We start from the raw sequence: 26664 nt of genomic DNA on the forward strand, positions 1-26664 counted from the left end.
TTTTATTTTTCTGGTATATTCTGTATCAAAAAACAATAATGATGAACTGTATGTTATTGTATTAACTTACTGTTTATGTCAAACTGTATGTTGTGTGTGTACAACATGAAGAGCAGAGGGCTCAGCACACAGCCCTGAGAAGTGCCAGTACTGATGCTGATAGATGAAGAGGCTTGGGGGCCCACTGACTATTTCATGCATTAACAGAGTTTGACCGGACATGGACTCCCTTCCAGAACATTCTCACATGATTGGACTTGAGGGATTGATTTGTATTATTCTGTACCATAGAGAGTGAGTGGGGTTTATTTTTGTAGTTTTTTAAATCAACAATAGAATGTATATAATGGTTGAGTATTTAAAAAAAAAATCTACAGTATTTGTGTTAATTTTGTGTTTAATGTAAAATGAGATTGAATCTGATTTCATTTCTTTCAAATTTTGTTAACCAGTTTTACTCTACCTAATTAAAATATTCAAATTAAAAAAATCATTTGTTCTTTAAAGAAATGCAAAATTCACTGCAAACTAATTTTCATGCATTGATTGCACAAAGTACATGTAATTATTTTTAATATTTTGCTTTTTTCTCTTGTTTTAGCTGTAATATTTTAATCTGTTCTGCTGCAGCATTTAGATTACTGTATTTTAATGTTGAAACTATTTTTATGTTTATATGTATTTTAGAAAGAAATAAACGTGTAACATTTCATTTAACATTAAAAGTTTTGAGTTTTCCTTTAGTGTATGTTGTGCCTGATCCTTGAACCCAGTAGATGGTGGTACTACAGCTATACTGGTTGTATCCACTGTGGTTCCTGTAACTGATGGGTTGCTGGTACAAACTTCCCACATCCATCTCAGTTGTTGAGTCCTTGAGCAAGGCACCAAACCTGCCTTGCCTGCAGTTAGTCAGAGGTCCGATGGTGCCGATTGCGTAGCAGCTTCTGTCAGTCTGCCCTAGGGCAGCTGGGCTACAATGTAGCTTACCACCATCAGCATGTAAAGCACTTTGGCATCCTCTGCACTAGATAAATCGCTATACATACATTTACCATTGACTAAACACTTGCATTTTGTCTTTTTGTTGTGTTTTGTATTAAACTTGTCCTGTCTGACAGTGTGACACTCAGCATTGTCGAGTACCAAGGTTAAGCCCTAAAGACTTGCACAAGTGGACCATTATGGCTTCACCCTGATATAATTACATGAAACTTTATTAGAAACTGCTTTGGGTTTATTTTATTAAATTGTAATGAGACGGAGAAGAAAGCTGGAGAGATAAAAAAGGTGAGAAAAAAGTTTTATAGGGGCCCCCTCCTCTCACCCAACTTGATATAAAGGTGATCACAGAGAGGAGGGAGCCAGAGACCAAACCTGACAGACAGACCAGGCACACAGAGACAAGATCACATGTTCCCATTCTCATGTGTACACCCAGACATTCAAACCCATGTACATAATGTCAAAATAAACAAAACAAAAATGGACGCCATACACCCAGTTGCATTTCTCATACACAGAGATCCAACCAGAACCAGGACCACCAGCTTAGGAATCATTCAAACCAAACCCCTATCCCAAGTCACAAACCCAGCCTGCCAACCAAAGGATCCACCTAGTCCCAATGAAGAAGATCCAGCAGACATACAGCGCACCGGGTTGACTGAAAGAACCCCAACCCAAGAAATGGACCGACCAGCCAGCTCAGCGCAATATCCAGAACAAGAATACCACCCACAGCCCTGAATCCCAGCCCAGCACCAGGCTGTGGCCACAAATAGGCTAGCAAAGCAATAAATCACACCCCATACCAACACCAAGACAGACAGACAGTAAACGATACCAGACCCAAAAAATGGGGCCAATCAAAATGCAATCACCAGCCAACACAAGCACTTTCACCACTTCATACACAAATAAGCCAAAAACACAAGCCTCTCACCTTGCCGACTACACCACCAGTAGGAAGGATGCTACAGAAAAGCCAACGCACCAACTGTGAAAAAGGAAGCAGCCCCTCACAGGTCCATAAACATCCCAGCTGCCAAGTGATAAGTAAAAAAGCCAATCCTAACCTGGTACAAGACGATGGTTGTTGTGAAGTCCAACATAATGAGAGCTCAGCGACCCCAACCCTGACAGACCCACACAGAGACAGGCTCACACAGAGACTGCTGGATCATCCAGACACAGGACCACCACCACCCCACCGCGATCCACCTCACAACTGAGGACAAGACGTGGCATAAAGAGCCCAAAACCATGTTGAAAATTCACAGTGCAAACATGCAGTGCATGAACCGGCCCCAAATCCAGACTACATACTGATCAGAACCCAAGTCTCAGGGTTCAGCCAGGATCCAGGGAAAATACGCCCCCAGAATCCCAAGACTACCCCAGGAACAATACGGCCACCATGCCAGTAACCCATCTCAAGCTGTAAGGAGCCCCAAACTCACCACATGCTGCCGCCAGAAGTCATTCACAGAGTCACTAATGTCCCTCCCCAGATGAGGGCCACAGACCCCAGATGCCCAAAACCTAGACCCGTACCAGCAACAATGTCCCACAGGACGGCCAGGTTCTCCAGAGTCGAGCAATTATGTGTATAAATCCAGATTTTCTTCTTTTAGACAAATAAAAAGAAAGCCATAAAAAATGTAATGTTGATATAAAGTTACATTTGTTAAAATCTGAGGGTTAAAGCATAATTTCTGTCATGAGGGGATTGATCCGCTTGACCCACATACAGAACAAACATGAAGCCGGTGAATCAGTTCAATACAGTTTATTTTGTCCAGAGAATTGAATGAAATGTGAATCTTGTTCCGGAGTCCACTGTATAGGATCGACTGCATCCTGGAGGAGGGAAAGGTGAATGGTGAGTCTGCGTTCTTGAATTGAGACTGAAGGAGAGGATTTAATTACTTACTTGATGAAATGCAGTTAATCTGCCAGGGAGGAAGAAGCGGTGGGGGCTGCTGGAGTCGAGGCTGCTTGTTGGTGGCGTGTGGAGTCTCAGAGTTTGGTGTAGATCGCTGGTGGAGGTGGTGTTGGAGGGCGGACAGGTAATCGAGCAAACGGTGACCAGAGGAGCGAGCCTTCGCCAGTTCCCACACAGCAGACCGACCTGAACCGGATCTGGCATTCTGCTGACACATCTGGCAAACCTCTGGCATGGCAAATTGGATGTCAGCCAGACTCAGGAAAGATCTGGCAGTGATGGCACGGTTCACATGAGGCATGCCTCACCTGGGCCAGATCTGTCCAAGCCAAATACAGGTTAGTTACTGAAGTAGTCATGTCACCATGTGACAATTTATTTTGTCATAAGTCATTTTAGGAAATCAGTTCTTAAACAAAGTTATAAAATGATAATATTTATAATTGATAGAAAAGTTATAATCACTTTATTCACCTCAGTTTATTAGCTCTAATTGAACATTTTCATTAATGGTTGTGCATTCTCAAACATATATACAATAAAATCTTTGATAGGTTTCTCTTTGAAACAAGATGATATTGCAACTTATGCTGTTATTTGTTTCAAATTATATTAACCAGTCTAACTCTACCTATGTAAAAGCTTTATGAAGACATTTTTAAAAACGTTTTACTCTATAGAAAATGAAATATTCACTATAAGTTAATTTTCATGCATTAATTTTTCTTGATTGTAGAAAATATGGTTGAATATTTTCTTCAATAATTTGTTGTGTCTGTTGTCTTAGTTATATTTTTCTCTGTTCTGCTGCAGCTGTTTTCTATTATAGATCACCATGTTTCTAATGCTGGAACTAATTTAACCTCCACACATAGATATATTATTAGTGTCTTAGAAAGTTAGTAGAACATTTGCCTTTCCTGTGAAAATGTCATGTTAGTGCTGAATGTTACTGCTGAAAATTGTAGAAACATTTGAGTTCAACTGCAGAACACTTGCTGAAATGAAATGAGTAGAAGCAGCAGAAAAAAGTTAAACAGTGCAAACCTGTCAGCTAAACTGAATAATTTAAAATCAGTACCAACAACCCTGCTTAAAACTTTAAATGTTGCACAGAAATGCTTGCAAAGGTAAAGTATAAGGTCATATATTGAATAATTTCAGTATTAAAGAGAGTAATGGCATTTAACCCATCTAGTGCAGTAGAAAGAGTGTATAAGCTAACACTAGCTAAATAAATATTAGTGAGGCAATCGATGGTAAAAATACACAATTATTTAGTTTGTTGCCAAAACGCCACCTGGGACTTCCACCCAGGATTTGATTTAGGGCACAGGCACGTTTTTGCAACAGACGCTGTTTCAAAGTGATAATAATTTATTAAAATAAAAGCAGTAAAATTAAATAATACCTCTATGTAGATAAGAAGGAGTTAGAAAAACTAAGCTGAGTTGCCGAGGCTTGGCGGTAGGTGCTAGTGATGTGTCGGTCGCTAACGATCCGGCTCTAAGAGCCGGCTCTTTGGAGTGAACGATTGGAACCGGCTCCACAATGGGAGCCGGGTTTTTTCCTACAGTATATCGCTGTCTCTCCGCCTCCCTGTCGTTGTGCTTGTGCTCTGTAAGTGCCAGAGCTGATAGTTTTTCCCCACATCGTTTTTTTTTGTCCTGCGGTGCCTCGCTGTCTCTCCCCTCCTTCTCCCTCTCCTTGCGCGTTTTGCTCTTCTGCTAGAGCGGAGAGATTTTTTCCCTCGGTCGGTCCACTGCCCTCATGTCAAGCGTGTGCTCCACACATCTGACCAATCACACATAGTTGCCGAGGCTTGGCGGTAGGTGCTGACAGGTTCTGGATCGGAGGCTCCCGAGCAAAGAATCACCAAACACCGTGACGTCACAAACACTCGTTGGATTTCCCTCCATCGATTTATGTTGATCACAGGACAGCCACAGCAACAGGGGGCGCCACCATCTGGGCCAAACGCACCACCTTCAATCCTGAGAGCTAAAAAATAAATAATTACAAACTATTATTAAAATACCGGTAGAAAATTCAAGTAGAAAAACCCATTAAAAGTCCTTTACACTCGACCACCAGCACCGCACATTTAAATGAACGTGATGATCGTAAGATCCACAAGGGGACGAGGATTGGACGAGGGGTGGATCAACGCAGGGCTGTTTGACCTGAAGCTTGGAGACAGGAAGCGTTTAGGCGTTATTTTGGCGAGTATTAAGGTGGTTTTTGGCATAATCTGGGCTGTGAGTGGATCTAGATGGCTAGTTGTAGTGGAGGGTGTTCAGAAGATGAAAATATGCATACAGGATGGTCTATGGTAGAAGATAGAAGAGGGGGAGGGGGAAAGGATAAAGGTAAAAAGGGAATAAATGCCGGTAAAAGGTCTCTTGAAGATGAGGAAGAAAGAGTGGAAATAAAAAAGAAAATAATGATGGAAGACTTTAAAGTTATTTTAAAGTTTAAGGCTGGACAAGATATGATTGGGGTAAGTCCTATCAATCTATCAAATGGATTAAAGAAAGTCATCGGAAATGTAGAACTAGCTAAAGTTTTAAGAGATGGGAGCCTGCTTATTATTTGTAAGAATGCTGAACAAAAGAATAAGGCAGTAAAACTACAAATGGTATGCAAAAAAGAAGTGTTAGAAAGAAAGGTAGTGGGGGAAGAAAGAGGGGTGAAAGGGGTAATATCAGGGATCCCTGTTGGAGAAAATTTGGAAGAGCTTAAGAAAGTAATGAAAGGAGGAGAGATTATAGGCATCAAACGATTGCAAGCTTTTAGGAATGGGGAGAAAATGGACAGTACATCTATTCTATTAGATTTCAAAGATAAAGTTCTGCCTGATAAGGTGATGGTTGGTTACATGAGTTTTAATGTAAGAGCCTATATTCCACCGCCTCTCAGATGCTATAAGTGTCAAAGATATGGTCATACTGCGAATGTTTGTAAAGGGAAACAGAGATGTGGTAGATGTGGAGGTGAACATTCGTATGGTGAGTGTGGAAGTAACCCAGTTAAATGTTGTAATTGTGGAGGAAATCATACTGCAGCATATGCAGGATGTATGGTTAGAAAAGAAGCAGCCGAAATTCAAAAAGTTAAAATTGATAGGAGAATTACATATGCTGAAGCAGTGAAAGAGGTGAAAAATATTGGAAATGATCCAAAAACAAATTATGGAAAGGAAGAAGGGATTAATAAAAATCAGGGTAATGTCACGTTAGAAAAACTAATTCCTTTTCTTGCGTATATCATTAATTGCTCAGAACAAGCAAGAACTAAGACTGAAAAAATAAAAATTATAGTAAAGGCAGCTACAAAGTTTTTTAATGTCAAAGATCTGTCATGGGAAAAAATTCATGATGAACTTAGACATGGGGAAGGATCATCTGAAAATGAGGCTTCTCTAATTGTTGCATAATTCAAATTCTACAATGGAACGCTCGAAGTTTAATAGCTAATGGACAGGAATTTAAAGGTTTCATAAACAATTTAAATACAAAACCAGACATAATATGTATTCAAGAAACATGGCTTAAATCATCACTGCAATTTAATATTCATGGTTACTCAGTTTTACGTAAAGATAGAATAAATGGGAATGGAGGAGGATGTGCCATATTTATAAAAGAAAATATTAAATTCATTCAGCTTCAAATAATAACAGACCTAGAAATTATTGCTGTAGAAATTTGGACAAATAATGGAAATATCAAAATAATAAATTATTATAATCCTTGTAAAAAATTAGAAAAATTAAAACTTGAAACAATCCTAAGACATTGGAGAGGGAAGATAATTTGGTGTGGGGATTTTAATGCACACAGTACTTTATGGGGAGAGCAAGATGATTATAATGGAGGAGTTTTAGAAGAAGTGATTGAAGAAAAAGAATTGGTAGTGTTAAATAATGGTGTAGGCACTCGGGTGGATTTGATCAGAGGGAAAGAATCAGTTATTGATCTGACTTTGGTGTCGCAATCTTTTGCGGAAAATTGCAGCTGGAGAATATGCAAAAAAAGTACAATAGGAAGTGATCATTATCCAATTTTTGTTGAGGTAGAAATTGATATAGAGGAAAACCAGATAAAAAGTGAGGGAAAATGGAGATTTGGGGATGCAAATTGGGAAAAATTTAGAATAATAAATGAGATTAATATGGTAAATATAGATACAAGTAAACCAATAAATGAATTGAATTTAGAAATTAGTAAAAGCATTATTAACGCAGCAAAAATAGCCATTCCTAGAAGTAATGGTACAAAAAAAAAGAGAATAGTTCCTTGGTGGACGTCAGAATGTTCAGGAGCAATTAAAATGCGGAATAAGGCTTTTAAAAGTCTTTAAAAAATTATTTGTTTCCAAAATTTAATAAATTACAAAAGGAGACAGGCAGAAGTCAGGAAAATTATAAGAAATGCTAAAAGGGATTATTGGAGGAAATATTGTGAGTCCTTAGGGAGAAATACTGCATTAGATAAGGTTTGGAATACTATAAAAAAAATGTCCGGTAAATCAAGAGAATATTTCTTTCCAGTAGTAAAAGAGGATGATAAAATTATAGTAGATAGTAAAAGTAAAGCAGAATTATTAGCAAGAGTATTTACAAAGATACATAGCACGGAAAATCTAAATAGTAAAGAAAAAAAAGGACGTGAAATTACATTGCAGAATCAAAATGAATTACTGTATAATGATGAAGATAATGAGGACCTTATTAATATAAATGTTTCTTTAATAGAGTTGAATAAAGCATTGAAGAATTCCAGTAAATCAACTCCTGGGAATGATCAAATTAGTTACAGTATGCTAAGTAATCTTAGTGAATTGAGTAAAAAAATATTATTAGAATTATATAATAAGGTATGGAAGGAAGGAATATTACCTGACAAGTGGAAAGAAGCAATTGTTATACCTATTTGTAAACCTGGTAAAGATCCTCACTCAGCTGAGAGTTACAGGCCAATAGCTTTAACATCATGTATTGGTAAGATTATGGAAAAAATGGTAAATAATAGATTAATTTATTATTTAGAGTTGAAAGAAAAGATTAAATCTTATCAATTTGGTTTTAGAAAAGGTAGAAGTACAATAGATTCTGCATTATGTCTGGAATATGAAATTAGACGGGCTCAGATTAATAAGGAGAGTCTAATAGCAATTTTTTTAGATATAGAAAAAGCTTATGATATGGTATGGAAAGAAGGATTGTTAATTAAAATAAAACAAATGGGGATAAGGGGCAGAATATATAGATGGATTAAAAAATTTTTAACGGAAAGAAATATAAAAGTAAAGGTAGGTGGCGTTTTAAGTTCAAGGCATCAAATCGAAAATGGCACTCCCCAAGGTAGTATAATAAGTCCTATGTTATTTATTATAATGATTAATGATATTTTTAATAATATAGATAAATCTTTTGGTGTTTTATTATTTGCAGATGATGGCCTTATCTGGAAGAGGGGAAGAAATATTGAATTTGTAAATAGGAAACTACAAGAGGCATTACATAGTGTAGAAGCTTGGGCTTTAGAATGGGGATTTAGAATCTCAATATCTAAATCTAAAGTTGTTGTTTTTACAAATAGAAAGTTAAATATTATTACAAGTCTGAAATTATATGAGAATGTTATTGAAAGGATAGATCAAATAAAATATTTAGGATTCTGGTTTGATAAAAAACTTACATGGAAGACTCATGTTCAGCTCTACAAGTTGAGATGGGTGAGATGCCGTTGGAGCTCAGAAGGAAACAATTAGCAATAACTTACTGGGCAAATATTAAAGGACATAAAGAAAGTTATCCTCCATATATTATGTTACAATCTTGTCAAGAAAAAGAAAAAAAGCAAATAAATAGTTTTGGATGGTTTATAAAAAATGAAATAAGAGATATAGGAATAAATCATAGTTTAATTAGTCCTGTGATTGTTCTTCCTGTTATCCCACCATGGATAATTGAGATAGCGGAAGTTGATTTAAGTTTACTGGAAAAAGGAAAACAATTAGAAAAGAAAGAGGTGGAAAATTATATTGGAAATGAATATGCGGAATATATAGAAATATATACAGATGCCTCAAAAATGTCAAATAATAATATAGGAATAGCTTTTATAATTCCGGAATTAGATATTATGAGAAATAAAAGAATAGCAGACAAATTGACAGTATACACAGGTGAACTAATGGCTATTTTAATGGCTCTAGAATGGGTTGAGGAAACAAGAGAGAGAGCGGTTGTAATCTGTTCAGATTCAAGTAGTGCATTAGTAAGTATTGTAGAACAAAATTCAGAATCAAGGCAAGATATTATAGTTGATATTAATCAGTTAATGTTTAGGATTAAAAGTTATGGATCTCTGGTCAAATTAGTTTGGGTTCCTGCTCACATTGGAGTAATAGGGAATGAGCTGGCAGATAATTTTGCTAAGAATGCAGCAAAAAAGTGTATTGTTGATTTAAAAATTAAAATGAGTAAAAATGAGGTTAAAAATATTAGTAAAATGTATATTAAGGATAAATGGCAGGAACAGTGGGATAAAGGAAGCAATGCCAGATTTTATTATAGCATCCAAAGAAAAGTTGGAGAATATAGGAAATGTAGCAGGAATAAAAAAGAAGAAGATATTATATCTAGATTAAGGTTTGGACATACAGGTTTAAACAGTACTCTTAAAATAATAAATAAACATGATACAGGTTTCTGTAGTTATTGTGGGAAATTAGAAACAATACAACATTTTTTTTAGAATGTAGTAAGTATGTTCGAGAAAGGGAGGAGTTAATTAGAAATTTAAATAGGAATAAAAATAAATTAGATATTAGAAGTTTGCTTCAAAGATCATCGGGGGACGTAGTTTTTAATAGTATTTTTAATTTTCTAAGGAGAACAGGTATTATGGGAAGATTATAGTGACTTTACATCTGATCCATACTCCAGTCTAGAAGGTGGCGGTAATGCACCTAAAAGTTGTTTGCCAACCGCCATAAAAAAAAACAAGAAGAAGAAGAAGACATGAATGAACGACAGTCATAAAATCCCAAAGAAGAAGAAGAAGAAGACAAAGAAAATGGCGCATGGTCTGTTTTGTTGAATGTTCGACTGTTTCTCTAAACGAGTTTATCAACGAGCCGTTAACTGCTGCTGAAGAAACATTCACAGAGTTTAAAGAAATCATCGTCAAGTCGGAGGAAGAGATGGATGATCATCGCAGACTGCTGGATTTCTCCCGGAGGCCCCAGATAATCTTACACCGAATAGGTAGGAACCACCAGCGTTTGGATGCAGGTTAAGGTCTAAATGTCTGCACCTTTCTGTATGAGGATCATTTTAGTAAATGTTCTTTTCCCGTATAAATGTTTTGTTAACCGGTAAATGAACGCAGGAATCACAATTACGCTGTGAAAATGGCTTATTGATGTAGAAATAAAATGACCTTTTATGGCTTTTCCTCCTTTAACTAATCAAACTTACTTTTGAAAACAGGAGAAATGTGAACAATGCAGCGCAAGGTTAGTAAAGCAAACAGCATGAAACAATAATAGTGTGTTAGTAGCTGTAAAATGTAATAATTTGTAATAAATAAATTGTAGTGGCGATTGTTTGTCAAACCAAACATCCTATAAAAGTTCAGTCAACAAGCCACTGCTGCACTGAGGTGATGCTTCGTACGAAGGTAAAAGAAGTTCAATGTCCAAAAAACTTGAAGATTGCTTTTATAGTTTGTTTTTTTCCAGTTTGACAAGCAAATAACAAAGATCAAACTTTACATTAATGATGTGTTGAGTAATGAAGCGGGTAAGACAGAGAACTCACCTAAACCTGAGCAGTTAAAGTTTTTATTTTTTAGTAATAAATCGTTGTCCCTGGTGACATAGCGAGTAACAAGCCAATCACAACCCTCTTTTCTATTTGTTTCTAGTTTTCTTTTGGATCCAGCCATTGTTTCATACAACCAGATTAATCAGAATTTATGTATCAGAATCACAAACATTTTAAACTTGTTTATTCATTGTAAAGCTTCATGTTGTTTTCACGTTGCCTATTTTACATATATTGTCCAGTTGATGTCACAGTAGAGCAAATGAAGCACCGCGGTGCATCGGCTCATGAGTCGAATGATTGGATGGAGTTCCTCAGGGCTTCATGAAGCTGCATCTCACCATCACTACTTTTCATTGTTTCCTCTCCTGCTCTGGTCAAAACCCACAGGCCCAACCCAGTGCATGCTGGTCCTATACCAGTCCCTATACTTACAGAAAATGGACCCACAGTTCTTAATGTCTAACTTACAAAAGTAAATAATAAACACAAAGCAACAAAAACTAAACAATTATTAACCTATAAATAAACTCTGTAAATAAACCCCAAAAATATAAAGTGAATTAAAATCAAATTTTAACACAAATAAAAGTAATGATAGTTCCAAGTTAAGTAATATCTTGAAATAATAAAATTTACTCGTAAATATTAACAACATTGGCAACTATTATTAATTTTATAATAAATAAAAAATATTTAATATCTGTACATTTGAGAATTCTCCAATTGTCTGCTGGATTTGTCGCCTGATCTGTCTCTCTGTCTACGCTCTTAAATTTTTCGGTGTGGGTTTTTTCATTTTTTTCATTTCTGTCGTAAACGATGAACGATTTCTCCCATTTACTTCAATGGGCTCTTTGCACCTGCCGCGCTGACGTCACAACCGCATGCGCAAATGCGGCTCTTTTCTTTCCTCTTTGAGTTACCATGACAGCTAGAAAAGACAAAGTCTTATTTCAGAAGCAAATAAAACAATACTATGAACATTGCTGTCTTCCTAATATAATGGGCTTTTAAGTTTTCATGGATTTCCAAGCTGTCCTGAATTAAGACGACGGTGGCTTGTGAATATTCATCGCTACCAGTTAAAGCTAAAGCCGCACAGCAAAGTTTACAGCCTTCACTTCACTCCGGATCAGCTTCTTCAGCCTAAAGAAGAAGGTAAAGGAGCCTCCTGTGTTATTTCCATGGAATCACTTCTGTATTCAGCCTGAAAGAGAGTTTATGGGAACCAGAGAACAGACCAGAGCCAGACAGCCGAGCAACTGATCCGCCTGAACACACTGCTGTAAACACAGTCCTGCTTCACAAGAAGCATGCAAAACTAATAAAGCGAAATAACACAGAGACCTTAAGGAACACGGCCATATTTTTCTAAAAGCAACAACTTTAAACCTGAACAGTCAGCTGAACTAGAACTCCGACACCAGAGCTGCTCTACTGTTAAGCTATGGGCTTGTTGTTCCTCAGGCTTCAGAAGCAAAAAGCCTGAACCGTAAAATCCCGGTTACTTGGTCTCTGACACTAACGACAATAAACGCAGGTAATATACTTGAAAACAAGGTAAAAACATTGTCCGTTAATGAATGATGAAAAATGTTTAGATACTTAAATAGCACATTTTTAAAAGAAAAATGTCTAGCATAAACTAAAGCTAATGTTAGCCACAAAGTTTAAAGAAAGTAAAACTCACCTTCGTATCTGTGCATAACGAGGCGAACATCTTAAAACCTTTATCCAGCTACTTGTTGGGGCTTCGGATCGATGTACATTATTAATTGTTACCTTGGACAAGCCCTGCAAACACCCAGTGTAAAATGCCTTTTTCAATAGATCGGAAACGATTTAGCCACTTTTCCCCGAACGCGGAAGCTGAGGTGCAAAAAGCCCATAAAATTACGATTGCTTTTTTCCTCTGTTTTCTTGTCCAGATTGCCTGCAGTGTAACATTTATTACCAGGAGAGGAGATCCACTTTGGACCAGGAGGAGTTAGAACCTCTGCAGGTGAAACAAGAACAGGAAGAGCCTGAAGATCATCAGATAAAAGAAGAGCAGGAGGATCTAAAACACCAGCAGATAAAATTGGAAGAGAAAGAAGTTAACTGCAGTCAGGGTGAAGAACAGATTGAATTAAAACAGGAGACTGATACCTGCATGGTGGTTCCTGTTGATGAGCAAACAGACCACACTGAATCAGAACCAAACAGGAACCAAGACATCTTCCAGGAAGCTGCTGAAGCTGAGAACCAAAATCAGGAAAGAAGAAAACCTTTCTCATGTGTCATCTGTAAAAAGCGTTTGACTTTCAAATCTGTTTTTGATGCTCATATGAGAACTCATACGGGTGAAAAGCCGTTTACATGTGTGAATTGTGGAAAATGTTTTAGTCACAAACAGCATTTAACTCAGCATATGATGATACACACTGGTGAAAAGCCGTTTTCATGTGTTAACTGTGGAAAAAGTTTTATTCGAAAACAGGATTTAACTAAGCACATGATGATTCACACTGGTGAAAAGCCGTTTTCATGTGTGACCTGTGGAAAAAGTTTTATTCGAAAACAGGATTTAACTCAGCACATGATGATTCACACTGGTGAAAAGCCGTTTTCATGTGTGACCTGTGGAAAAAGTTTTGTTTATAAACCGGCTTTAACTCAGCACATGATGATTCACACTGGTGAAAAGCCGTTTTCATGCGTGACCTGTGGAAAACGTTTTAGTCAAAAACAGGTTTTAACTCAGCACATGATGATTCACACTGGTGAAAAGCCGTTTTCATGTGTGACCTGTGGAAAAAGTTTTATTCGAAAACAGGATTTAACTAAGCACATGATGATTCACACTGGTGAAAAGCCGTTTTCATGTGTGACCTGTGGAAAAAGTTTTATTCGAAAACAGGATTTAACTCAGCACATGATGATTCACACTGGTGAAAAGCCGTTTTCATGCGTAACCTGTGGAAAACGTTTTAGTCAAAAACAGGTTTTAACTCAGCACATGATGATTCACACTGGTGAAAAGCCGTTTTCATGTGTGACCTGTGGAAAAAGTTTTATTCGAAAACAGGATTTAACTCAGCACATGATGATTCACACTGGTGAAAAGCCGTTTTCATGTGTGAACTGTGGAAAGAGATTTAGTCTAAAACAGGATTTAACTCAGCACATGAGGATTCACACGGGTGAAAAGCCGTTTTCATGTGTGACCTGTGGAAAAAGTTTTAGACATAAACAGGCGTTAACTGAGCACAAGAAGATTCACACTGGTGAAAAGCCGTTTTCATGCGTAACCTGTGGAAAAAGTTTTATTCGAAAACAGGATTTAACTAAGCACATGATGATTCACACTGGTGAAAAGCCGTTTTCATGTGTGACCTGTGGAAAAAGTTTTATTCGAAAACAGGGTTTAACTCGGCACATGATGATTCACACTGGTGAAAAGCCGTTTTCATGTGTGACCTGTGGAGAAAGTTTTTGTCAAAAACAACATTTAATTCGGCACATGAGGATTCACACTGGTGAAAAGCCGTTTTCATGTGTGACCTGTGGAAAAAGTTTTAACCATAAACCGACTTTAACTTAGCACATGAGAATTCACACCGGTCAAAAGCCCTTTTCATGTGTGAATTGTGGAAAATGTTTTATTCAAAAATCTAATTTAACTACGCATATGATGATTCACACTGGTGAAAAGCCGTTTTCATGTGTGACCTGTGGAAAAGGTTTTGGTGAAAAACGGAATTTAACTCGGCACATGATGATTCACACTGGTGAAAAGCCGTTTTCATGTGTGACCTGTTTAAAAAGTTTTAGTCATAAAAATAGTTTAATTCGGCACATGACGCGTCACACAGTTGAAAAGCTGTAGAAGTATGTTCCATAAATGTCCTATGTTGTATTTGTTAAATGTGATCATTTTGATCTTCACATTTGGATACTTAGAGATGTTCAACCATGACACATTTTCCTTCATTGATGTTTTATTTTTCTGGTATATTCTGTATCAAAAAACAATAATGATAAACTGTATGTTATTGTATTAACATACTGTTTATGTCAAACTGTATGTTGTGTGTGTACAACATGAAGAGCAGAGGGCTCAGCACACAGCCCTGAGGAGTGCCAGTACTGATGCTGATAGATGAAGAGGCTTGGGGGCCCACTGACTATTTCATGCATTAACAGAGTTTGACCGGACATGGACTCCCTTCCAGAACATTCTCACATGATTGGACTTGAGGGATTGATTTGTATTATTGTGTACCATAGAGAGTGAGTGGGGTTTATTTTTGTAGTTTTTTAAATCAACAATAGAATGTATATAATGGTTGAGTGTTTTTAAAAAAAATCTACAAAACAGTATTTGTGTTAATTTTGTGTTTAATGTAAAATGAGATTGAATCTGATTTTATTTCTTTCAAATTATGTTAACCAGTTTTACTCTACCTAATTAAAATATTCAAATTAAAAAAATCATTTGTTCTTTAAAGAAATGCAAAATTCACCGCAAACTAATTTTCATGCATTGATTGCACAAAGTACATGTAATTATTTTTAATATTTTGCTTTTTTCTCTTGTTTTAGATGTAATATTTTAATCTGTTCTGCTGCAGCATTTAGATTACTGTATTTTAATGTTGAAACTATTTTTATGTTTATATGTATTTTAGAAAGAAATAAATGTGTAACATTTCATTTAACATTAAAAGTTTTGAGTTTTCCTTTAGTGTATGTTGTGCCTTATATTTGAACCCAGTAGATGGTGGTACTACGGCTATACTGGTTGTAGCCACTGTGGTTCCTGTAACTGATGGGTTTCTGGTTCAAACTTCCCACATCCATCTCAGTTGTTGAGTCCTTGAGCAAGGCACCAAACCTGCCTTGCCTGCTGTTAGTCAGAAGTCCGATGGCGCCCATTGTGTAGCAGCTTCTGTCAGTCTGCCCTAGGGCAGCTGGGCTACAATGTAGCTTACCACCATCAACATGTAAAGCACTTTGGCATCCTCTGCACTAGATAAATCGCTATACATACATTTACCATTGACTAAACACTTGCATTTTGTCTTTTTGTTGTGTTTTGTATTAAACTTGTCCTGTCTGACAGTGTGACACTCAGCATTGTCGAGTACCAAGGTTAAGCCCTAAAGACTTGCACAAGTGGACCATTATGGCTTCCACCTGATATAATTACATGAAACTTTATTAGAAGCTGCTTTGGGTTTATTTTATTAAATTGTAATGAGACGGAGAAGAAAGGTGAGAAAAAAGTTTTATAGGGGCCCCCTCCTCTCACCCAACTTGATATAAAGGTGATCACAGAAAGGAGGGAGCCAGAGACCAAACCTGACAGACAGACCAGGCACACAGAGACAAGATCACATGTTCCCATTCTCATGTGTACACCCAGACATTCAAACCCATGTAGATAATGTCAAAATAAACAACAAAAATGGATGCCATACACCCACTTGCATTTCTCATACACAGAGATCCAACAACCAACCAGAACCAGGACCACCAGCTTAGGAATCATTCAAACCAAACCCTTATCCCAATTCACAAACCCAGCCTACCAACCAAAGGATCCACCTAGTCCCAGTGAAGAAGATCCAGCAGACATACAGCGCACCGGGTTGACTGAAAGAACCCCAACCCAAGAAATGGACTGACCGACTACTTCTTGAAGCTCATCAAGAAAATGCAGAGTGTGTGCAAAGCAGTAATCACAGCAAAAGGTTGCTACTTTGAAGAAACTAGAATATAAGGAGTATTTTCAGTTGTTTTAAACTTTTTTGTTTAGTGCATATTTCCACATGTGTTATTCATAGTTTTGATGCCTTCAGTGTGAATCTACAATGTCAATAGTCATGAAAATAAAGGAAACTCATTGAATTAAAAGGTGTGTCCAAACTTTTGGTCTGTACTGTATATGGTCTAAAAGTGATCTAAGCTTAGATTTAAAACTTATAAGATGATAAGTTTCTCTTTAAAACAAAATGACATTGTAACTGATGCTGTTATTTGTAAAATTATATTAACCCGTTCAACTCCACCTATGTAATAGCTTAATGAATAAATAAAAAACAATTACTTTTAAAATTCATTATAAATTAATTTTCATGCATTAATTTTTCTTGATTGTAGAAAATATGGTTGAATATTTTCTTCAATAATTTGTTGTGTCTTTTGTCTTAGTTATATTTTTCTCTGTTCTGCTGCAGCTGTTTTCTATTATAGATCACCATGTTTCTAATGCTGGAACTAATTTAACCTCCACACATAGATATATTATTAGTGTCTTAGAAAGTTAGTAGAACATTGCCAATTAGTGACATCACCACAACCCCTTTCAACAGGAAGTCAGTGTTTTCCCACTCTTTTTCTTCCCTTTACTCGACGGTTCATGCAGATTTCAACCTGTGTTTAATGAAGTAGAACAACATGATGGTAAATCCTTCTCTCAACACTGGCTGGCAGCAGCATGTGGATGTGGCTGAATGGTGAATACTAATCCATCGCTGTTTGCACCTTTACCTCAAAATCATACATGCATCATTGTATTTGCACTAAACTTGTTATAATTGACCTTGGTTAACCTCTTAAGAACCCAATGGCATTAAATTGTCATTTCACTCCACTGCGCCCCCTAGGTTATTTCAACAGCTGTATCTCCTTTTTACATGAACCGATTTGCACCAGATTTTTTTGTGCATCATCAGGAAGCACTACTGAACACATGAGTGTATAACGGACAGGTGTGGGAACTGTGTGAGAGCGTTGACGGTGGCGCTGATGGAGCTCACCTGGTTTTTGCATTGGTGAAATAAGAACATGTTTAGTTTACATTCAAGGATGTACTTACAGCCAGGCCCTAGCCATACAGGACACAGTCTTTCATCCCTGTTACCTTTTCCCTTTTGCAAGTTACAACAGTAACAACCTGAAGAACTCTTTGATGGAAGAAAACTTTGAACTTAGTGTTCCCTCGCCCGGATGTGGGTCACCGGTGCCCCACTCTGGAGCCAGGCCTGGAGGGGGGTTACAATGGCGAGCGCCTGGTGACTGGGCTTTTATCCATGGAGCCCGGCCGGGCTCAGCCCAAAGAGGAGACATGGGTCCCCCCTCCCATGGGCCCATCACCTATGAGAGGGGCAGTGTGTGATGGATGCCTGCCGAGGGAGGGGGCCCTGGCGGTCCGATCCTCGGTTGCAGAAGCTGGTTCTTGGGACGTGGAATGTCACCTCTCTGGTGGGGAAGGAGCCGGAGCTAATGTGTGAGGTTGAGAGGCCACCCTAGGCCACAGTTCGATCGACTTTGTCACCCTTTCATCGGATCTGCGGCCGCATGTCTTGGACACTCGGGTGAAGAGAGGTGCATAGCTGTCCACTGACCACTACCTGGTGGTGAGTTGGCTCCGGTGGTGGGGGAGGATGCCGGTCAGACCTGGCAATCCCAAACGTGTTGTGAGGGTCTGCTGGGAACGTCTGGTGGAATCCCCTGTGAGTCGGAGCTTTAACTCCCATCTCCAGCAAAACTTTGAACATGTTCCGGTAGAGATGCGGTACATTGAGTCTGAGTGGACCGTGTTCGGTGCCTCCATTGCGGAGGTGGCTTATCGGAGCTGTGGCCGAAAGGCTGTTGGTGTATTTAACAAGTTATTTACTTGTTTAAAATTGTTGACAGTCTTTTTTTTTTTTTTGCTTGTCAAATATGAGATTGCTGTAAAGTCAGAAAAACATGCATTATGCTAGCAAAGTTTTTTGTCTCTCTTCTAAAATGTATAAACTTTCAAATTCATCTATGTTATGAATTCGTACTGTTAAATTCTGTGCTATGTCCTGCAAGCAAGAACAGGTAGAAAGAGACAGCTGAGCTCTCTTCTACAATAATGTGCATTATTGCAGAAGATGTTTTTGATGTGTATTAAACACATCAAAAACTGATTGATCCAAACAAATGAAAATGTTTCTAACTGAACATTAAAATCAGCCACTGTTTTTCACACAATTAGAAGAAATCTTTTAGAAGAAAAGAAAATCTTCTGAAAAGAAACACTGAGAGTTAAGTTTCTCCTCTAAATATTATGTGTTGACTTACATCAATCACATTAGTTTATGTGATGTAAATTTTTCACGAGTTACAAACATGAAATCCTTTAAATTTCGGGTTAGGGTTTACTGGACCCTTCCTAGCAGACACACTGATTAGACATAAAGGTAATTATATTTGCATAGACATAAAATATTGTGGATCTCACCATAAAGGTTTTCTACAGTTTAACAGGTGGTTTCAGCAGATTCATTTACCATGACATTTCTCATGTTGCATCTAGTTTAGGACTATATTTCTATATAAACACAAATGCTTTTAATACATAAATCTATTAGTTAACAGTGATACTAGATACTCAAAAAGGTCCCAGGCTACTTTACTCCCTAATAGTTTAATAGAGTGGTACAAATCATTCCCGGAATAAGACAACTCTAAATAAGCAAAAATAATAATGTTTTTAAGAGTAAGCTGTAGCAGTTTGTATGTGTTCAATTTAAGAGTAAGTAAAAAAAAATGTTGTTTTCTCCTCTGATACATTTTCATTCTTACTATGTCCTATAGTTGTATTTACTTTAATTTCAACAGCGAGGATATGCTAACAAAGGAATCAAGTACCTTAAGTTGCGCTACCCATGTATATTTAATAGGAAGGAATCTGATGGAGGGCTTTTGTGAAAACATGTATATTGGACAGTTAACAGGCTGGAAATTCGAAAAATTTTATAAAAGTTTTTGCTAACCATAAATGTTCCATTCTACACATTCTTCAATCCCTACTGACCTCTTCTAGTCTGAAGAGAAGATACATCCAATTGCAAGCCCACAGTATGCCTGATTTTAGCATTACCAGACATTCAAACCCATGTAGACAATGTCAAAATAAACAAAACAAAAATGGACGCCATACACCCACTTGCATTTCTCATACACAGAGATCCAACAACCAACCAGAACCAGGACCACCAGCTTAGGAATCATTCAAACCAAACCCTTATCCCAAGTCACAAACCCAGCCTGCCAACCAAAGGATCCACCTAGTCCCAGTGAAGAAGATCCAGCAGACATACAGGGCATTGGGTTGACTGAAAGAACCCCAACCCAAGAAATGGACCGACCGACTACTTCTTGAAGCTCATCAAGAAAATGCAGAGTGTGTGCAAAGCAGTAATCACAGCAAAAGGTTGCTACTTTGAAGAAACTAGAATATAAGGAGTATTTTCAGTTGTTTTAAACTTTTTTGTTTAGTGCATATTTCCACATGTGTTATTCATAGTTTTGATGCCTTCAGTGTGAATCTACAATGTCAATAGTCATGAAAATAAAGGAAACTCATTGAATTAAAAGGTGTGTCCAAACTTTTGGTCTGTACTGTATATGGTCTAAAAGTGATCTAAGCTTAGATTTAAAACTTATAAGATGATAAGTTTCTCTTTAAAACAAAATGACATTGTAACTGATGCTGTTATTTGTAAAATTATATTAACCAGTTCAACTCCACCTATGTAATAGCTTAATGAATAAATAAAAAATAATTACTTTTAAAATTCATTATAAATTAATTTTCATACATTGATTGTTCTTGATTTTAGAAAGTATGGTTGATTATTATTGTCTTCAGTAATTTAGTGTTTCTGTTGTCTTAGTTATATTTTTCTCTGTTCTGCTGCAGCTGTTTTCTATTATAGATCACCATGTTTCTAATGCTGGAACTAATTTAACCTCCACACATAGATATATTATTAGTGTCTTAGAAAGTTAGTAGAACATTTGCCTTTCCTGTGAAAATGTCGTGTTAGTGCTGAATGTTACTGCTGAAAATTGTAGAAACATTTGAGTTCAACTGCAGAACACTTGCTGAAATGAAATGAGTAGAAGCAGCAGAAAAAAGTTAAACAGTGCAAACCTGTCAGCTAAACTGAATAATTTAAAATCAGTACCAACAACCCTGCTTAAAACTTTAAATATTGCATAGAAATGCTTACAAAAGTAAAGTATAAAGTCATATATTGAATAATAGAACTGCTCTAATTCCAAAACTACAACAACTACATATTTCAAACCTGGACTGGATTATTCTGCTCTAAAAGCAGAATATTTTAATCCATGTTTGGGATTAGTGAAACCTTTACGTGATTTGTGAAACTTCACTAAAGTTTAAATTACTATTCACACTTGTTCCATGAAGTTTTTTCCAATTCTAATTCAAAACCACTTTATTAATCCCTATGGGAAATTAAATGTTGGTGTAACTCATTAATTCTTCAAAAAATTATTGTAGATGGAGATGGCTGTTGGAAGGAAAGATCTTCTGCAGCCGTCTGTTAAGTGAAGTTTCACAAATCAGATAAAAGTTTTACAAATCAGAAACATGGTTTTAAATATTGTGCTTTTAGTTGAGAATAATTTAATTTAGGTTTGAAGTATCTAGGTGTTGTAGTTTTGGAATTAGAGCAAATCTCATGTGATCGAGACCTAAAAAAGGGTAAAAATTGCCCTTCATTGCGGTCGACTATTGTGGCAAATAAGTCTAAGTAAGTAAGTAAGTAAGTATCCTCTGGTCTGGAAGAATAGGAGTCTAAAACGTAGTTGCTAAGGTAGTTTTTTCTGGACTCTAAGTTTGTTCTAATCCCTGTTTTGGGTTAGACGTCTGGGTTCCTAGATAATTATAAGTATTCTTTGGACTTTCTAAGTATGCTCTAAATTTGTAAAAGTAATGAGTACTCATCAGTTTCTAAGTAATAATAAAAACTAAATGTTCCTGTTCTGGATTTTATTTTTTCTGGATTCCAAGTTTGTTCTAATTCCTTTTCTGGATTAAAATGAGTACTCCGCAGTTTCTAATAATATTTTGTTGATAGTGTCAGAGTCTCACTGAGGAAAAAACTGCGTTAGGTTTTGTATCACTTTATTATATAACTGCTATAACTGATGTATGTTTGCATATAAAATAAAACAATAGAATTTAATTTACAATTTTTATGTCTTCGTGTCACGAGGTAGATCTCAGCCGGCTGGTGAGAGAAAAAGTAGATCTTGGTCTCAAAAGGTTTGGGCGCCACTAATCTGGGCCAAACTCACCACCTTCAATCCTCAGAGCTAAAAAAAGAAATAAATACAAACTATTATTAAAATACCGGTAGAAAATTCAAATAGATAAAACCGTTAAAAGTCATTTACACTCGACCACCAGCACCGCACAATTCAGTGAACAAGCCGGTGCTGATCGGCTCTCAATAAGCCACAGGATGGGCGGAACCAGCGGTAACTCCGAACAAAGCAGCAGCGATCATTGTGGATATACGGAAACTATAGGAAAGGTTCTGATCTGGTGGAGTGAAGAAACTGTGAAACATGTTGCGGGATGTAGGAGATACGAATCAGAAGACAATATTAACTTTGGATTTGTGGAAAACTGGAAAACTAATATTGTATTTGTTTTATTTAGATAAAGTGGAAGAAAAGATTTTACGTTTTTCAAAGAGAAAAACGTAAAATCTGTATGAGAAATCTTTAGATGTGATGATCGTAAGATCCACAAGGTGGCGGTAATGCAATGACATAAATAAACGACAGTCATAAAATCCCGAAGAAGAAGAAGAAGACAAAGAAGACGGCACGTGGTTTGTTTGGTTGAGTGTTTCTCTAAAAATATCTTCAGTCCAGCTTGAACGAGTTTATCAACGAGCCGTTAACTGCTGCTGAAGAAACATTCACAGAGTTTAAAGAAATCATCGTCAAGTCGGAGGAAGAGATGGATGATCATCGCAGACTGCTGGATTTCTCCCGGAGGCCCCAGATAATCTTACACCGAATAGGTAGGAACCACCAGCGTTTGGATGCAGGTTAAGGTCTAAATGTCTGCACCTTTCTGTATGAGGATCATTTTAGTAAATGTTCTTTTCCCGTATAAATGTTTTGTTAACCGGTAAATGAACGCAGGAATCACAATTACGCTGTGAAAATGTCTCATATACACGAAGCTGAATTTGGTTTCCGATTCGGGAAATGGCTAAAGGGTTATTCCACCTAATTTTTCACTAGCTTCCGCATCTTATTCGATTCTAGTTTAAAAACTACAACACCTGGACTCTTCAGACCTGAGCTGGATTATTCTGCTCTAACAGCAGAATATTCAGAACCATGTTAGGGATTTGTGAAACCTTTTTCTAATTAGTTAAACTTCAATAAAGGTTGATTTCACCACTTTTTGGATCTCTTTCCCTAACATTGATTTAGATTATTCCACACAAGGTGGCAAAGACTCTTATTTATATGAAATTCTTTCACTCTGTCTAAAGTAAAATAGCTCCTGTTTTTGTTTTGAAGGTTTCATAAAGACCATGTGAGGAAGAAGTGGGGAATGTCTTTAAGGAGAGACGGATTCACTGCACTGATGAATCTCAGCTGCTGAATCTCTCTTAAGCTCCTCCTCAGCTGGAAAACATGAATAAAACCTATATAGATATTATGTATATATGCATGTCCATATAAATATGTGTAGTTTAATGCATATTATTCAGCATTAATAATTATTTAAGCATCTTTATTTCTCTATGATTGTATCATTTTGTGTTTGTATATTTATATAAATATGTATTGATATTACTAAATAACATATTTCAAAAATTATGACTGGTTGTGTGCTTTGTAAAATAATCATAATACAGAAATATCAACACATTCTATTCTGACTCTATTCTGTTTTCCCCACTAAGAATAGTTAAATATGCTCAACCTTATATCAGTCATTCAAAAATACTTTAAAAATCATTTCCTTGTAAATGTTGCTAACCTTTTAATAAGGTTTACGGAAAAATTGGTGAATATCTGTTTAGTGTTTAGTGAGTTATGATTGATAAATGCGCTGATACGTCATTGAGTCTGTTAAACATAAAGCTGAGTGGAACGGTCGACCGCTCCAAGATGGCCGCCCTAAATCTCTTCAGTAACAATAGGCAAGAGCGGTCCATGAGGCGTTTATTTATAGTCTATGGGGAAAAAGGGCACAATGACGTATGGGCAAAGGTGCATTCATGGGCCCAATATGAGTGGGAATTTACAGTTTCTTTATGTTTACGCCGTTTTCAACTAATACACCAAACAGTTACATAGATAAAAGAAGTTCAATGTCCAAAGAACTTGAAGATTGCTTTTATAGTTTATTTTTTTCCAGTTTGACAAGCAAATAACAAAGATCAAATTTTTCATTAGTGATGTGTTGAGTAATGAAGCGGGTAAGACAGAGAACTCACCTAAACCTGAGCAGTTAAAGTTTTTATTTTTTAGTAATAAATCGTTGTCCCTGGTGACATAGCGAGTAACAAGCCAATCACAACCCTCTTTTCTTTTAGTTTCAAGTTTCTTTTGGATCCAGCCATTGTTTCATACAACCAGATTAATCAGAATTTATGTATCAGAATCACAAACATTTTAAACTTGTTTATTCATTGTAAAGCTTCATGTTGTTTTCACGTTGCCTATTTTACATATATTGTCCAGTTGATGTCACAGTAGAGCAAATGAAGCACCGCGGTGCATCGGCTCATGAGTCGAATGATTGGATGGAGTTCCTCAGGGCTTCATGAAGCTGCATCTCACCATCACTACTTTTCATTGTTTCCTCTCCTGCTCTGGTCAAAACCCACAGACCCAACCCAGTGCTTGCTGGTCCTATACCAGTCCCTATACTTACAGAAAATGGACCCACAGTTCTTAATGTCTAACTTAGAAAAGTTAATGACAAAGGAACAAAAACTAAACAGCTATTAACCTACAAATAAACTCATGTTTATAAATAAACCATAAAGATATAAAGTGAACTAAAGTAAAATTTCAATATAATTTAAAGTAATAAAAATAAATAGTATCTTGAAATAATACAATTTGCAGGTAAATATTAACAATAATCCCTACTACAATTCATTTTGTAATAAAATATTAATTTTCATATCCGTTAATTTGAGAATTCCCCAAATATCAGCTGGATATATCGACTGATCTGTATCTCTGTCTACGCTCTTGAATTATCAATTGTTTTTTTTTTTATTCATTTCTGTCTTGAAAGATGAACAATTACTCGTATTTATTTCAGAAAAGGTAGCAATTACTCTTTCTCTGTTTTCTTGTCCAGATTGCCTGCAGTGTAACGTTTATTACCAGGAGAGGAGATCCACTCTGGACCAGGAGGAGTTAGAACCTCTGCAGGTGAAACAAGAACAGGAAGAGCCTGAAAATCATCAGATAAAAGTGGAAGAGAAAGAAGTTTACTGCAGTCAGGGTGAAGAACAGATTGAATTAAAACAGGAGACTGATACCTGCATGGTGGTTCCTGTTGATGAGCAAACAGACCACACTGAATCAGAACCAAACAGGAACCAAGTCATCTTCCAGGAAGCTGCTGAAGCTGAGAACCAAAATCAGGAAAGAAGAAAACCTTTCTCATGTGTCATCTGTAAAAAGCGTTTGACTTTCAAATCTGTTTTTGATATTCACATGAGAACTCATACGGGTCAAAACCCGTTTTCATGTGTGAACTGTGGAAAAAGTTTTCGTCAAAAACAGCATTTAACTCGGCATATGATGATTCACACTGGTGAAAAACCGTTTTCATGTGTGAACTGTGGAAAAAGTTTTAGTCAAAAACATAATTTAACTAAGCACATGACGATTCACACTGGTGAAAAGCCGTTTTCATGTGTGAACTGTGGAAAAAGTTTTAGTCAAAAACAGCATTTAACTCGGCATATGATGATTCACACTGGTGAAAAGCCGTTTTCATGTGTGAACTGTGGAAAAAGTTTTTGTCAAAAACGGCTTTTAACTCAGCACATGACGATTCACACTGGTGAAAAGCCGTTTTCATGTGTGAACTGTGGAAAAAGTTTTAGTCAAAAACAGCACTTAACTCGGCATATGATGATTCACACTGGTGAAAAGCCGTTTTCATGTGTGAACTGTGGAAAAAGTTTTTGTCAAAAACGGCTTTTAACTCAGCACATGACGATTCACACTGGTGAAAAGCCGTTTTCATGTGTGACCTGTGGAAAAAGTTTTAGTCAAAAACCGACTTTAACTCAGCACATGACGATTCACACTGGTGAAAAGCCGTTTTCATGTGTGAACTGTGGAAAAAGTTTTGGTTATAAACTGGCTTTAACTTGGCACATGATGATTCACACTGGTGAAAAGCCGTTTTCATGTGTGAACTGTGGACAGAGATTTAGTCGAAAACAGGATTTTACTCGGCACATGATGATTCACACTGGTGAAAAGCCGTTTTCATGTGTGACCTGTGGAAAAAGTTTTATTCGAAAACAGGATTTAATTCAGCACATGATGATTCACACTGGTGAAAAGCCGTTTTCATGTGGAAATTGTGGAAAAAGTTTTTGTCAAAAACAAAGTTTAATTCGGCACATGATGATTCACACTGGTGAAAAGCCGTTTTCATGTGTGACCTGTTTAAAAAGTTTTAGTCATAAACATAGTTTAACTCAGCACATGACGCGTCACACAGTTGAAAAGCTGTAGAATTATGTTCCATAAATGTCCTGTGTTGTATTTGTTAAATGTGATCATTTTGATCTTCACATTTGGATACGTAGAGATGTTCAACCATGACACATTTTCCTTCATTGATGTTTTATTTTTCTGGTATATTCTGTATCAAAAAACAATAATGATAAACTGTATGTTATTGTATTAACATACAGTTTATGTCAAACTGTATGTTGTGTGTGTACAACATGAAGAGCAGAGGGCTCAGCACACAGCCCTGAGGAGTGCCAGTACTGATGCTGATAGATGAAGAGGCTTGGGGGCCCAC

At 36.8% G+C, this 26664-nt stretch overlaps 4 protein-coding genes across 7 annotated transcripts in view; 2 read left to right on the forward strand and 2 right to left on the reverse strand.

Annotated features, from left to right (window-relative positions):
* LOC114155762 (gastrula zinc finger protein XlCGF8.2DB-like) overlaps positions 1 to 26664 on the reverse strand; it is a 723567-nt gene that overhangs the window by 555187 nt on the left and 141716 nt on the right.
* Positions 1 to 26664, reverse strand: part of LOC114155785 (gastrula zinc finger protein XlCGF57.1-like) — a 338725-nt gene that overhangs the window by 170432 nt on the left and 141629 nt on the right. The window lies entirely within an intron of this gene.
* On the forward strand, positions 9976 to 26266 carry LOC114155774 (gastrula zinc finger protein XlCGF57.1-like). Of its 4 annotated transcripts, none has more exons than XM_028035854.1 (3): positions 9976 to 10223; positions 12716 to 14384; positions 26183 to 26266. In XM_028035854.1, exons 1-2 carry the CDS (start codon positions 10040 to 10042, stop codon positions 14368 to 14370), a joined length of 1839 nt encoding a protein of 612 aa, XP_027891655.1. In that variant the 5' UTR covers positions 9976 to 10039; the 3' UTR covers positions 14371 to 14384; positions 26183 to 26266. The 4 variants fall into 4 exon arrangements, with proteins under 4 accessions (XP_027891655.1, XP_027891656.1, XP_027891657.1 ...); XM_028035855.1 differs by lacking the exon at positions 26183 to 26266 and adding an exon at positions 25920 to 26006 and having other exon boundaries at positions 12716 to 14373; XM_028035856.1 differs by lacking the exon at positions 26183 to 26266 and adding an exon at positions 11175 to 11259 and having other exon boundaries at positions 12716 to 12759.
* LOC114155796 (zinc finger protein OZF-like) lies at positions 22445 to 26529 on the forward strand. The gene is made up of 3 exons (XM_028035905.1): positions 22445 to 22654; positions 24970 to 25919; positions 26088 to 26529. The coding sequence occupies exons 1-3, from the start codon at positions 22591 to 22593 to the stop codon at positions 26367 to 26369; spliced, it is 1296 nt and encodes a 431-aa protein (XP_027891706.1). The 5' UTR covers positions 22445 to 22590; the 3' UTR covers positions 26370 to 26529.

This window comes from Xiphophorus couchianus, chromosome 13, assembly GCF_001444195.1.
Source record: "Xiphophorus couchianus chromosome 13, X_couchianus-1.0, whole genome shotgun sequence".
Classification (NCBI taxonomy): domain Eukaryota; kingdom Metazoa; phylum Chordata; class Actinopteri; order Cyprinodontiformes; family Poeciliidae; genus Xiphophorus; species Xiphophorus couchianus.

Bases quoted from the DNA above. Each gene is read 5' to 3' on its own strand.
- LOC114155774 (XM_028035854.1), top strand. From the start codon at position 10,040: ATGGTCTGTTTTGTTGAATGTTCGACTGTTTCTCTAAACGAGTTTATC. The intron at 10,224-12,715 runs GTAGGAACCACC...TTTCTTGTCCAG, and splicing joins GATAATCTTACACCGAATAG to ATTGCCTGCAGTGTAACATT.
- LOC114155796 (XM_028035905.1), top strand. From the start codon at position 22,591: ATGGATGATCATCGCAGACTGCTGGATTTCTCCCGGAGGCCCCAGATA. The intron at 22,655-24,969 runs GTAGGAACCACC...TTTCTTGTCCAG, and splicing joins GATAATCTTACACCGAATAG to ATTGCCTGCAGTGTAACGTT. The intron at 25,920-26,087 runs ATGACGATTCAC...TTTACTCGGCAC, and splicing joins AACCGACTTTAACTCAGCAC to ATGATGATTCACACTGGTGA.